Raw genomic sequence first — 13,067 nt, forward strand, 5'->3', positions numbered from 1 at the left:
AGGAAGGAAGCAGAGGAAGAAAGGAAAGGAGGAATGAACAAGTCAAGCAAAGTTACTGGGGGACAATTCATTCATTCATCAATCTACCCATTCAATCATTCATTCAACAAATATCTACTGAGTTCCTACCAGGCCCCGATCTAGGCCCTAAGGATACAATTCGCAAGCTCAGGGGACCGGTGACTCACTCAGCGTTTCCAGGTGACTTTGGTGTGTGCATATGTATGTGTACTGTACGTGTGCAAGGCCTTCTGTTTGCAAGGGCCTGCTGCCGGGGCACCTGTCTTCCCTGGGGCCTGGTGCTTTTAGCATCTGTCCCTGGATCCTGTTGCAGCCCGAAATAAGGCTATGAGCCACGACAAGGCAAGGACAACTCTCGTCAGCTGAGGCCAGAGCCAGAGGCACGGCATACCCAGCTCACTGACGACCGCCTGCACAGACACCGACCACTCAACTCTCAGCTTCCCGACAGAGGTGTTAATCTGAGGGTCTGACACTCCCTCCTGCCCACTGTGGTTCCATCTCTCAGGTACCAGGACTCAAGGGGAGCTCGAGGCGCTGTCGGGGGTGAGCAGTGGGGGGGAGCCAATTCCCAGAGCCCCTTCCCCCAAGCAGAGGAAGGGCCCAAGGGGGTCCGGGGAGGGTGGGGCCTCGTGGAAGCCTGGATCCTGAGTTGGGAAGGGAGGGATTCTAAGCTCTGTGTTACTCTGGGTTAAGTGGAGAGGGGGTGGCTAGGGTTCAAGGTTGGGGTAGGTCATGGCTCTGCTCAGGACTCCAAGATCTTTCAGCAATAGAGGGAAGCAGGGTTCCTGTCTGTAAAATGAGGGGCGGGGTCCTTCCCAATGCCTGTGAATTTCTGTAAGGAGAGTGTTTGTCAAGAAACAGATCCGGGGACTGTGGAACCCTAAGTGGTCCCAGCTGGAGCACTGGCCACCAGCTCGTGGGCATCGCCCCCAAGGCATGCATGTGTACTCACGTTTGCACACAGTTTGAGGGGGTCCGTGTACGCCCTGAAGCACGTCCATGGATACCCACGATGTAGCCTCCTCAGGTTACAGGAGAGCTACTTGCTCACAGTTACCGAGGGAGTCAGGGACACCGATCAGAAGCCAGGCCGCCCGGCTCAGCGCCCACGGACCCGGGGCTGGGTATGGGCGTGGGGGGCACAGATGGAGGCAGATTGTTTCTCTAAAAGAAGAAATATAGAAAAACCTGGAAGCCAAGCAGAGGGGCACAAGGGTTGGTAAGGCCGTCAGGAGGCTCAAGGACTTTGCCTTCTCTCCTGGGGGCGAGTTAGGGGATCTGGACTTGGGGCCTGCAGGGCTTCTCTGGGGCTTTGGACCTCATTTTATTTGTAAATCACCTCCAAGATTCCTGGGACACGCCATAAGATGCAAATGGGGGGATGGAGGAAGAGGGAGAGGAGCGAGGGAGAAAAGGACACCATGTAAGTGAGCTGAAGGACAGGGGTAGGAAGGGGGCTGATGGCTGTTTTCAGTGTCCTTGGACCAGCCTGCACCCTCAAGCCTCAGAGCCGAGTCCTGAGGAGAGGAGGGGCGCACCTCGCAGACCCCAGTGCAGCGTCAGCCTAACCACCCGTGCTCCTCTCCCCCTGACTTCAACCTCCAACCTCTTTCAGCCTCTGATTAGCGCTCACTTGAGTCGGTGGACAACAACAGTCAGAGACCCTCGCCTCCCCTTCTCCTAATGTCCCAGAAACTACCCCCAATGCTGTGTGCTTCCCTAGCGTCAAGGAAGCAGATTTGTGTGACCCTGAGCATCTCCTTTCTCTTCCATGGACCTCAGCCTCCTCTTTCCAGCTCAGACACCCTTGCTTGAGACTTTGGTGTGGGCCAAGGCTGCGCAGGGCCGGGGCTGGGTAGACCAAGGATTGGGAGGTCTGGGGAGGAACGGAGGCAGCCTGGACCATTTGTGGCAGTCTCTCCTCCACAGGATGATTCCCAAGGAGCAGAAGGGGCTGGTAATGACTACCACGGGGGACCTCACTGAACCAGGTAAGGTTGACCCAGCCCGTGAGCCTTCCTCAGATCCCATGCTTTCTTGCTCCCAGGCTGCAGCCACTCAGGCCTGCTGGCCCCAGGCCTGGGCAAACAGGTGTGAGTTCGAGGCCGGCCTGTGGAATCTGTCGCCTGGGCTGGGAAGCTTCACGAAACACTGGGAAGGGCCTTGCTCTGATGCCCGCACCCCCAAGAGCTGAGGTTGAGTGCCCTAGACTGGGTCCTGCCCCCACCTAAGTCCTTACCTCAGCCCCAGATGGAGCTCTGAGGGCTCTGGCCCCAGATTCAATCCTAACAATGGCCCAAGCGTCCCACAGATTGCCCCTGCTTGTTTTAACTGGGCCGTCTCCCCGAGCCCCCACGGCAAGAGACAAGGGGTCAGGGGAGAGCGGGGCAGGGGGGCAGGAATAGGCTGTCCGATCTCAAACCATTTCACTTAAAAGCACATTCATCCAATGCATAAATCATCTAAAATACATGATTATCAACTTTACAAGACCTCTTGGCATAATTTTGGAGTCTGTTGATTTGGCCTACTTTAGAGCATTTCAAATATTTTAAAAACAAACTAAGCTAAGTCAGGACTCTCAAACTTCACTGTGAATCGCAGCGACATGGCGTTGTTGGTTAAAAATACAGATTCCCAGCATCAACCCCCAGGAATTCTGATTCAGGGGACCTGGGGAGGAGGCCATACATTAGCCTTTTAGCCAAGTACCCAGGTGATTCTGATGCAGGTGGGAAGTGAACCAAGCTCTGATAAACCCCTGTCTAAGGGCATTGCTGCACTTTTAACTCCTTCAGTGTTCTAGGAAGTATTTAATCATGTGTATGACTTTATGTGTGAGTCGTACTTTTAACTTGTTTTGTATGTTCTTGCCTCCTTTTGTTGGTATCATTTTTTTTTTTAATTCCATGATTTTCTGTGCTGAAATACACAAGCTTTGTGAGGTACCGATGCTCTAACTAGAAGAATCAGGCAATGCATTTTCTTTTCTCTTGTCTAAGTAATTAATTAGTTACAGACCCCCAAATATTGACACACAACATTTACGCCAGACTGGAAATACGTGAATTGTTGACGATTGCTAAGGTATTAATTAAGGACAATTTTGAAGCTAAAGAAAAGTAGAAAGGAAAAAATCTCATGGTGTCACCGCCGAAAGATAGCCATCGTAAAATAATAATAATAAAACACTTACCGTTATTGTGTGCTCACTATGTCTCAGACACTGTGCTAAGAGCATTTGTACCTTTCGTTATATATATAACCCTCACAACAACTCTGTAAGTTAGATACGATCACACCCTTGCAGATGAGAAAACAGGGGTCAGAGAAGCTAGGAAGTCACATATATAGTAGGTGGTAGAACTGAGATTTGACCCCAGATCTGTCCCCAAAACTGCTCCTTTACCACACGGTTATATAAATAAAACATTCATTTCATAGAATATTCAGACAAAGCAGACATGAATGACTTTGAATGTGAAAGTTCCTCATAACAAAACCATCTGGAGAGAACCACTATTAACAGTTTTGTGTAAATCCTTCTTCTGTTCATATATAAACGTATTTATATAAACACACACATGGGCTAAATACTATACACTGTGTTCATCATCTTACATTTTTTTCACTTAGCGGCACACCACAGACTTCTTTCCATCCTAGTATGACTTATCTCACCCCTCCCCTCCCCTCGCTCCCCCAGCATATAAGATATTATATATATTTATACACACACATCCCCTAAGGGAGGCCATGAAGGCTCAACCCAGGTTGGGACCCTTAGGAGTAGAGCCTGAGGATTCCCAAACAAGTGACTTGTTGAGCTCGCATTCCTAGGAGAAGGGAAGTGACAAAAGCACAATCCGGCAGAGGAAATTGCTAAGTAAGGATGTGGGCTCCAAAGCATAAATTAATTGCCCTACAGAATTCATCTCATCTTCAGCAAGGGGGCTGTTGCAGCCTCTACTCACCGGGGCAGTTCTCTGTAGAGGTGGCAGTTGTGAGCTGTTAGTCACTGATAAAGGGCATCTGGGCAGCATGCGCCGCAAGACTGATTCCCAGTTTCCACAATTCGAAAAGTCACTGCAGTAAACATGTATATCTTCAGGCATGTTTATTCAACTTTTCTGCCCGAGGACGAACGCCTAGAAGTGGAATTGCTTAGTCAAATAGGTTTTATCTATAGCTTTTTTTTTTTTTTTTTTTAAATATTGAGCTCAGTTCATCTGAACAGCATTTGAGAATATGATGCCAGGGGACTTTTATTATGTATTTAGGTATATGTGGTCTTTCATCTGTTTAAATATGCAGTACATTTTCTTGTTCAAATACAAAAACAATGCAAACAATTTCCAGCCCTCCTCCTTCCTAGGTCCCCAAATTGTCACTGCCAATATTTGGCATTATCTCCTTGCAGATTTCTCAATGCATATATAAACATGTGTTTATTTTTAAAAATATACGAGTGGGATCTTAGAATACAGATTCTTCTGAAATTTCCTTTTTTCCCCCTTTTAATCTACAATGGATTTCTTTCTGATCCTAACATGTAGAAGGTGCTGTCTCTATATTTGCTGTAAGAATGAAAGAAACATCAGCCTCCTTTTTTAAAAGGCTGTTTAGGATTCCATTGAATGGGATGAATCACAGCACCTGAATGGCCCTCAGTGTTGCCTGGTGACCACATCACCCATCCCTGACCCATTCACTCTCCCCTACTGTTCTCTGAGATAACTTTAGCAACCTCTCTTCTCAAACCTCCAATACCTCCTCCCCTACCTTCATTCTCAGCTAATGACCTTGCTTCTTATTTCACCGAGAAAAGTAAAGTGGCCAAAAGAGAACTTCTGCAAGCTCCCGCCTCCACATCTGTCCACTTGTTTGTATTTGTGTCCCTGTTCTCTGTTTTCCTTCCTGATATGATAGATGAACTCTCCTTGCACTGTGTGAAGCCAACCCTTCTTGCTGGGCACTGAACACCCTCCCTGCCCTCTCTCCTGCTCAAGACATTCCTTCAGTAATTCTCCCCTCTCTTTATTGCATCGTCAGATTTTCTCATCAGCTAACAAACATGCTATTATTCCTCCCTCTTTAAAAACAAGCAAGCAAGTAAGCAAACCAACAAGCGAGCAAACCACTCTTGCTTCCACAGCTGCCCCAGCCATGGTCCTTCAGAGCACACCTCCTCAAAGCAGCTGTCTATACTTCCCTCCTCTCTTTCTCTCTTTTTCACATTTTATTAACCAACTTAAACACACACACACACACACACACACACACACACACACACAAGTTGAGAGTGCAAATCCCTGTGGCCCTCCTTTTATTCCTGGGTTCCAGAGCAAATCCCAAAGAGCATGTCATTTCATCCCCCAAATACTTCACAGAAAGTAATAAAAAGGACATTTCCTTACATGCCACAAAGATATTAACACATTGAACAAAAGTAAATGTTGATTTAATACTATCTAATAGCCAGTCCTATAGTCAACTTTCTCCAATTTTCTAGTTAACGGGGATCCAAATAAGAGACACTTTTTAACTGAGGTAGCATTGGTTCATATTTAACGTTACATATTGATAGTTTCACGTGTACAGAATTATGTTTCTACTTCTGTAGAAACTACAGCACGCTCACCACCAAAAATTTAGTTTCTATCCTTCATCATACAGTTGATCCCCTTTACCCCTTTCACCCTCCCCCACCACCCCCATTCCCTTCTGGGAACCACTACTCTGTTCTCTGTATCTACATGTTTGTTGATGTTTGGTTTGGTTTGATCATTTATTTTGGTTTATGTTTGTTTTTATATTCCGCATATAAGTGAAATCATATGGCATTTGTCTTTCTCTATCTGACTTATTTCACTTAGCATAATAACTGTACCCTCAAGGGCCCTTGTTTTTATTTGGTAGCTATGTTTCTTAAATCTCCTTTAATCTAAAACACTGCCCCCGCCTCCTTTTTTCCCATGTCATTCACTCCTTTGAAGACACCGGGCCACCTGCCCTGTAGAACGTCCCACATCCTAGATTTGGCTCATTGCTTCCTTGTGTTGTGTCAAACTGTTCCTCTGTCCTCTTCTCTCGAACCCTGTCTAATAAGGCTTTCACACCCAAATACTCCACAGGAACTGCTTTTGCGGAGACTGCCAATAATAACCCCATGTTACTAAATACAATGGTCAGTTTTCAGCCCTCCTCTTACTTGACATATCAGCAACATTTGACTCCGTTGATCAGTCCATCTTGCCTAACACGCTTTCATCATTTGGTTCTAGGACACCACAGTCTTTAGATTTCCTCCTAACTTGCTGGGTGTTTTCTCCCAGGCTCCAGGGCTGGGGCTCATCTCCTCAGTCTAAATGTTGGAGGCCCCGGGGCTCAGTCTTTGGATCTCTTTATCCATTCTCATATCCTTGGAGATCTCACCTAGCCTCCAGGCTCCAAATACCATTCAAAGAGCTGGAATATGAACCTATGTGTGTTTGATTGTAGAGATGACAAGTCTTCCCGTGCTGCCCATACGTATCCCTCTCCTACCAACGTCCTCACCATGCCTCACCTTTCTTCCAAAAGTCTTCCCTTGTGGCACCAACATAAGAGTATGTGTTTTGCTGGTGGGGAAAGCACCAAGGATATGGATGGGCTACCAAACTACTAAGGATGGTCATCCGCCCTGGAATCCGTCTACATGGCTATAATGACTGGTCCTAACTATGAGAAAAGAAATAAACGGGACAGTCTTCATTAAAAAACAACAACAGGGCTTCCCTGGTGGCGCAGTGGTTGAGAGTCCGCCTGCCGATGCAGGGGACACGGGTTCGTGCCCCGGTGTGGGAGGATCCCACATGCGGCGGAGCGGCTGGGCCCGTGAGCCGGGGCCGCTGAGCCTGCATGTCCGGAGCCTGTGCTCCACGACGGGAGAGGCCACAACAGTAAGAGGCCCGCGTACTGCAAAACAAAACAAAAACAAACAAACAAAAAAAACAACAACAGCAAATACCATTTGTATTTCCTGATGCCCCAAATTTTACGTCCAGGTCAATTTTCTCCCATGAACACTAGACTCATATATCCAGCTCCCTACTCGGCATCTCCGCTGGGATGCCTACAAGGCTCTGCAAACATTATACTCAGTTTTGGAGACAATTAGGGGAGTTTGAATATAGACTAGGCATTATATATATAAAAAAATTCATTCACTTGGAAAGGTGGAGATCTTTAACTGATAAAAGCAAGTTACTAAGCAGCTGTGCTATGATTTCATTTTGGTTAAAAAGTCACATATGAATACATAGTCAGTGAAAAAGACGGGAAAGGATATACACTAAAGTGTTAGTAGTGGCAACCTCTGGATGGTAGAAAATGGTGTTTTTCTTCTTTTTTTTTTTTTTTTTTTGCGGTACACGGGCCTCTCACTGTTGTGGCCTCTCCCGTTGTGGAGCACAGGCTCCGGACGCGCAGGCTCAGCGGCCATGGCTCACGGGCCCAGCCGCTCCGCGGCATGTGGGATCTTCCCAGACCGGGGCACAAAACCGTGTCCCCTGCATTGGCAGGCGGACTCTCAACCACTGCGCCACCAGGGAAGCCCTTCTTTTCTTTTATGTCTATATTTTCTAACTTTCTTCAATGCACTTATATGCTGTTTCTATAATAATAAAAGGCTATTTTAACATTAAAAGAAGACATGTCTAGAACGGAATGCCTGGTCTTTCCTCACATCTCCTCCTCCTCCAGCCTTCCCATCTCAGAGAGCGGCTACTCCATCCTCCCAGCGGCTCAGGCCAGAAACCTTGCCTTTACCTCCCACACCTCTCTCTCTGTCTCTCACATCCCACACCCATGGCCTACCTTTAAAAGATACCTAGAATCTGATCATTACTCACTACCTCCACCACTATGAGCAAAGAGCTTCATGGGAAATGCATGGAATAAATATACCTGGCCAAAGAACACCTGAAATGATGCTCAATTTCACTGAGTGTCAAACACATGCTAATTAAACACAGAGGAGTCATTTCCGCCCATTGGGTGGGCAAAGATTCCTAAGAATAATGACACCCAGGGTCAGCAAGTGTGGGGCAAAGTCGGCACTCTCATACACAGCGGATGGTGCTGTGCGGAGGTCCCCTTACAGGCAGCAACCCGGAGTGCCCTGAGGGTTTGGTAGTAAGAGCTCCCTCTGGCCTCTCTGGGCAGTCCCTTTGCTGGACCTGGGCAAGAAGCTGAGCGTGCCCCAGGACTTGATGATGGAAGAGCTATCACTGCGTAACAACCGAGGATCCCTCCTCTTCCAGAAGAGACAGCGCCGCGTGCAGAAATTCACCTTTGAGTTTGCAGCCAGCCCGCGTGCGGTGAGTAAGCCTCCATTGTGTTCACAGGGAAACTGAGGCCCAGAGAGGGCCAATCGTTAGCCTAGAGCCAAACAATGCGCCAGATAGGACTTCTGCCCTCTATGGGGGGGTCCCTCAAGTTCCAGCCGGGGACGGCTGTGATATTGCCATCAGATTGACCTCTGCCTTGCTAGGTGATCCTAGAAAAGGGTTAGCCCTTTAGGCACCTTTCCCCAGATACAATACATAAAGTGTATCGGACAGGATGCCCCATGGAGTGAAGGGACTCTGACTCCTACAAAAAATGCAGAAGAATAGTCAGGTGCTCTGGGCTGAATTTGCAGGAAGCAGGATTTAGATTACACTTGAGCTTGATCTAAGATGGAAAATGCAGAATGCCGTCCTTTTTCCCACTGGAAGAAGGCAAAGGCCACGAGATAGTCAGCTGGTAGAGAAAGGAGGCAAGAATGGCTTGTCCCCCGGCTTCAAAAAGGTGGCAGGCAGTTTCAGGTACTTCTAATGAACTCAGGGGACTTTCATCCTACTCCACTCAATTTCTGGATGAAACAGGAGATGATGAGAGGGATCGATGTGGCAGAATAATAAAAATGACAAAACACCTACCTTTGCTACGTGCTTATGACGGTATTGGCTAAGCAGTTTGCATGCATCATCTCATTTAATGATCAGAGAGTGATATTATCATCATCTCCACTTTACAGAGAAGGAAACTGTGGCTCAGAGAGGTTAAGTATTATATGCCCAGGGTCAATACTATAATAGCAACTAACGTATATAAGAGCACTTCTCTGTTCCAGGGTTTAGCGCTCTACACTATTAATTCATCCTCCCCCCAAAACATCCCTGGGAGGTGGGCTCTAGCATTATGACCTCCCACCACCCCCTGCCATTTTTTTAGTGGAGGGAGAACCCTGGCCTCCTGCCCCGCTGAGCCTTTCTGCGGTTTATTTGCCCCTCCCCTCCCCCCAGCCCGTGGCAGGAAGCGCCAAGGAGAAGGTGACTGGAACAGCGGAACCTGGGATGGTGAGCGTGCACAGAGACCCCGAAGTGGCGGAAGCCTGGGGGAAAGGGCCAGGCAGCTCAGACTCCCCGGTCCGCCACCTCTGAGCTCCCGCCCCTGTGCCTAGGTTGCCAATAGCTCCGAGGGGCAGAACTACCGCTCTGAGCTCCACATCTTCCCGACCTCAGGGCACGGGGGCCCTGAGGATGCCCAGCCCACAGCCGCCCGGCCAGTGAGTGCCCACAGCCCCAGTGCCCTGGCGCCAGGTAAGTGGCCTGCCCGCGTCCCAGGACCAGGGGACCGTAGCGTGGGCGAGCTCCACGGTGGGGCAGGAAGAGCATCCAGAGAGCGTCTAGTCCACCTCCTTCCAAACACACACACACACACACACTCACCCCACTCCAAAGACCCAACACAAGCCCAGAGTAGCGCAGCAATGCGCCAAGGTCACAGAGCCAGCCAGGGTCCGAGGCAAGACCAGAGTCTGCGCCCCAACTTGCAATTCCTCTGCTCCGTCCTCCTTGTTTCCAGGGATGGGGAAGGGTCCTCTTTGCTGGAGCAACTTTAGCATCACATTCCACCCCCTCCCCCAACTCCCCTTTCCTAGCCCCCCCCCCAACAGTGTCTGCAGCGGGGCGTGGCGGCAAGGTTAAAAGGAACCCAGGCGTCCCGCTCGCCCGCCTCCCACGTGCCATGCTCCACCCCCTAGGCTATGCCGAGCCACTGAAGGGCGTCCCTCCCGAGAAGTTCAACCACACGGCCATCCCCAAGGGCTACAGCTGCCCATGGCAGGAGTTCCTCAGCTACCAGGACCACCTGGGCGAAGGCAGAAGTCATACCCCCAGCCTGGCGGAGTATCGAAATTTCAACAAGTAAGACGAGGCGGGCTGCTTAGGGAGAGACCTGGAGGGAGGATGCGCTGGAGCCAGTCACAACCACAGCAGTAGCTGCATCTCCTGAGCGCTTTCTACAGGCCGGGCTCTACCCCAACGCCTTATATACATTTATTGAGCCCCTGCTAAAACTCAGTAGAGCTCTTGCCTTAGCACAACTAACTAGTGCCCAATAAATGTACTGGGAATAAATGGGTGAATGTGGCACACACCTTGCTGGATTCTCCTCCACAACAGGGTGGGGCAGGTGCCACAGTTTTTCCTATTCTGCTGGAGAAGAAGATCATCAACAATCTGCCCAAAATCACAAAGCAAGGAAGCAGTGGCGGGGCTGGGATCCAAGTCTGGTTTTGTCTGACTCCAGAGTCCAGTTGCTTATTCTCCATCACTGCTGTGTGCCATCTCCTTGATGGACATCAAGGTGCGGGTCCTTCCCTGGGTGGGGGCCCCAGATCTCACTAGTCCTACGCCAGCTCAGCGTTTTCCTCACTTTCATCAGTGGTCTGGAAGAGGCCTAGAAAGTGATCTTGAGGCTGTACCACTGTGGGGAGTGGCAGTGAAATGTTGGACGCCAGAGGTGAGAGCCACAAAGCAGTGACTCACAGTGTTTAGCACAGTGGGCCCTCCACGGATGAGGGCTTAATGCAATCTCCACCCCTGGCTGTGTGACCTTGGGCAAGTGGCTTAACCTCGCTGGGCCTCCCTTTCCCCACCTGTAAAATGAGACTGTTACAGTACCTGCTTCAAAAGATGGTCGTGAGGATGGCATGAGAGGCCTTAGGCAAAATTTCTGGCAAGCGATAAGCTCTCAATAAGTGGTGGCTGCCATTATTATTATTATTATTTACAGGTTGAAATGATGGCTGCAAAAGCGAACAGGGGAGAACTTAAAAGGGATAGATTAACATCCCGCCCTGGGGGCCTGAAAACAAATCACAGCAGTCAGGACAGGAGCTTGGCAGGAAGGAAGGCTTTGGGCTGGGGGACGCATTTCAATTGGCTTCCTTAGTGTGCTGCTATTCGTGAAAAATGCTCCTCTGGCTTGGGCTGGATTAAGGCAGAAAGTGGAGGGTCCACAGAGAGGAGGCCACAGTCCAGCGCTTCTGGCACCTGCTCAGGCCACACATGGAGACTGTGTCTGTCTTGCTAGGCCTGGAGACCAAGCCCTCTGAGGAAGGGCTGAAGGAACTGGGGGTGATGGGCCTTGAGAGGAGACTGCTCAGGAGGGATGTGACTGCCCTCAAACAGCTGAGAGCCAGGGAGGACCATGATGGGAAGAATGGGCCCGACAGGCCTCGTGTGAACCACGAGCCATTGGCAGACATTTGGGGGTTTCCTGCCAGGCAGGACTTTGCTGTCCTCCTGGGGCCCTCACACCCTGCCTGTCCAGCTCTTTAAAACCCTCAGCTGACATTCAGTGCTAGCAGCCAGCTTCCAGGCTGGCCATTGCAGGTCGCAGCCCCACCCATCTCATGCCTCAGCTCTGACAGGCTGAGGCATGTTCCCACAAAAATAAGGAGGGTCTTAGGGACCCCTGAGCCCAGACCCCTCCTGGGACGGAAGAGGCAACTGAGGCAGAGAGAGAAGGAACTGTAGCGTTGGTGGCCAAGCTGTGCTCAGGATCCAGGGCTCTGGGCTCCTGATCAAGGTCCCAACCGTGAGGCCTGCTTGACTTGGAAACAGCCCAACCTGTTCCTGCGGGGCCCTGGCTGTTGCCATCACAGCTGTGGTGGTCCAGGCAGAAACACTGTCCTGGCTGGAACCCAGGCTCTGGCCCAAGGATTGCCTTTTTACCCCAGAGCAGGCATTCGCCTCTCTCCATTGGTCCCAGGCTGCAGGGAAAACACTAAATGAGCAATGCTTTTTATTCTCTTAAAATTAAAAAATAGTTTGAAAATCATGTATTTATATTATCTTTAAAAAAAACCCTAGGCGACTTCAAATAAAGGTAGGGCCCCTTTGTTCCCCATGCTCCAATCCCAGCTCCCTTCCCAAAGGTAACACTGTTGTCAGGTTGGTATGTATGTTTTCAGAACATTCTCTACAAGAGAATATTCTCTACCAGCAGCTACATACCTATGGGGATGCAGCATTGTTTGGTGTGCATGTGTGTGTTTTGCTACTTTGTATTTCATCCTGTAACTTGCTTGCTTTTTTCACTCAACATTATGCCTTTTCAGTCTCCTCTTTCTAATACCTATATCTCTTTCCATTCCTTTTAAGTTGCTATATAGTACTCTGCCATGTGAATATACTATATTTATCTTATCCATTCCTCTGCCAGTGGGCATATGGCTTGTTTCTGGTCTGTCACTAATCGCTGCTCATATCTGCTTCCTTGTGCATATGCTTCCCTAAGCCATATGCTTACAGGTAGAGCGCTGGTTGACAGAATTTGCACATTTTCAGGTTTAAAAGATCCTGCCAGCCGCATAGCACAGGGAGATCAGCTCAATACTTTGTGACCACCTAGAGGGATGGGATAGGGAGGGTGGGAGGGAGGGAGACGCAAGAGGGAAGAGATATGGGAACATATGTATATGTATAACTGATTCACTTTGTTATAAAGCAGAAACTAACACACCATTGTAAAGCAATTATACTCCAATAAAGATGTAAAAAAAAGAAAAACAGATCCTGCCAAATTGCCCTCCAAGGGAGCAACACCAATTTACTCTCCAACCAGCAGTATATGAGTGAGACTGCCCCACCGCCTCACTAACTTTGCCCCATTACCAAATCACTTATTCTTGCCATTCTTATGGGTGAGAAGTGGCATGTCTCTGGGGT

At 49.2% G+C, this 13,067-nt stretch overlaps 1 protein-coding gene across 4 annotated transcripts in view; it reads left to right on the forward strand.

The window, feature by feature from the left end:
- MYOZ3 (myozenin 3) overlaps nt 1-13,067 on the forward strand; it is a 26,942-nt gene continuing 13,875 nt past the window's right edge. For 2 of the 4 annotated variants that reach the window (XM_060144034.1, XM_060144031.1), the window contains exons 1-6: nt 1-529; nt 1,954-2,015; nt 8,230-8,384; nt 9,354-9,407; nt 9,512-9,650; nt 10,094-10,256. In XM_060144034.1, coding sequence (XP_060000017.1) covers nt 1,955-2,015; nt 8,230-8,384; nt 9,354-9,407; nt 9,512-9,650; nt 10,094-10,256 — 572 coding nt within the window. In that variant the 5' untranslated portion in view covers nt 1-529; nt 1,954. Of the gene's footprint in view, nt 530-1,953; nt 2,016-8,229; nt 8,385-9,353; nt 9,408-9,511; nt 9,651-10,093; nt 10,257-11,286; nt 12,754-13,067 lie in introns of those variants that run through there. The other 2 variants (XM_060144032.1, XM_060144033.1) reach the window with 2 other exon arrangements.

This window comes from Lagenorhynchus albirostris, chromosome 3 (genome assembly GCF_949774975.1).
Source record: "Lagenorhynchus albirostris chromosome 3, mLagAlb1.1, whole genome shotgun sequence".
Lineage (NCBI taxonomy): Eukaryota > Metazoa > Chordata > Mammalia > Artiodactyla > Delphinidae > Lagenorhynchus > Lagenorhynchus albirostris.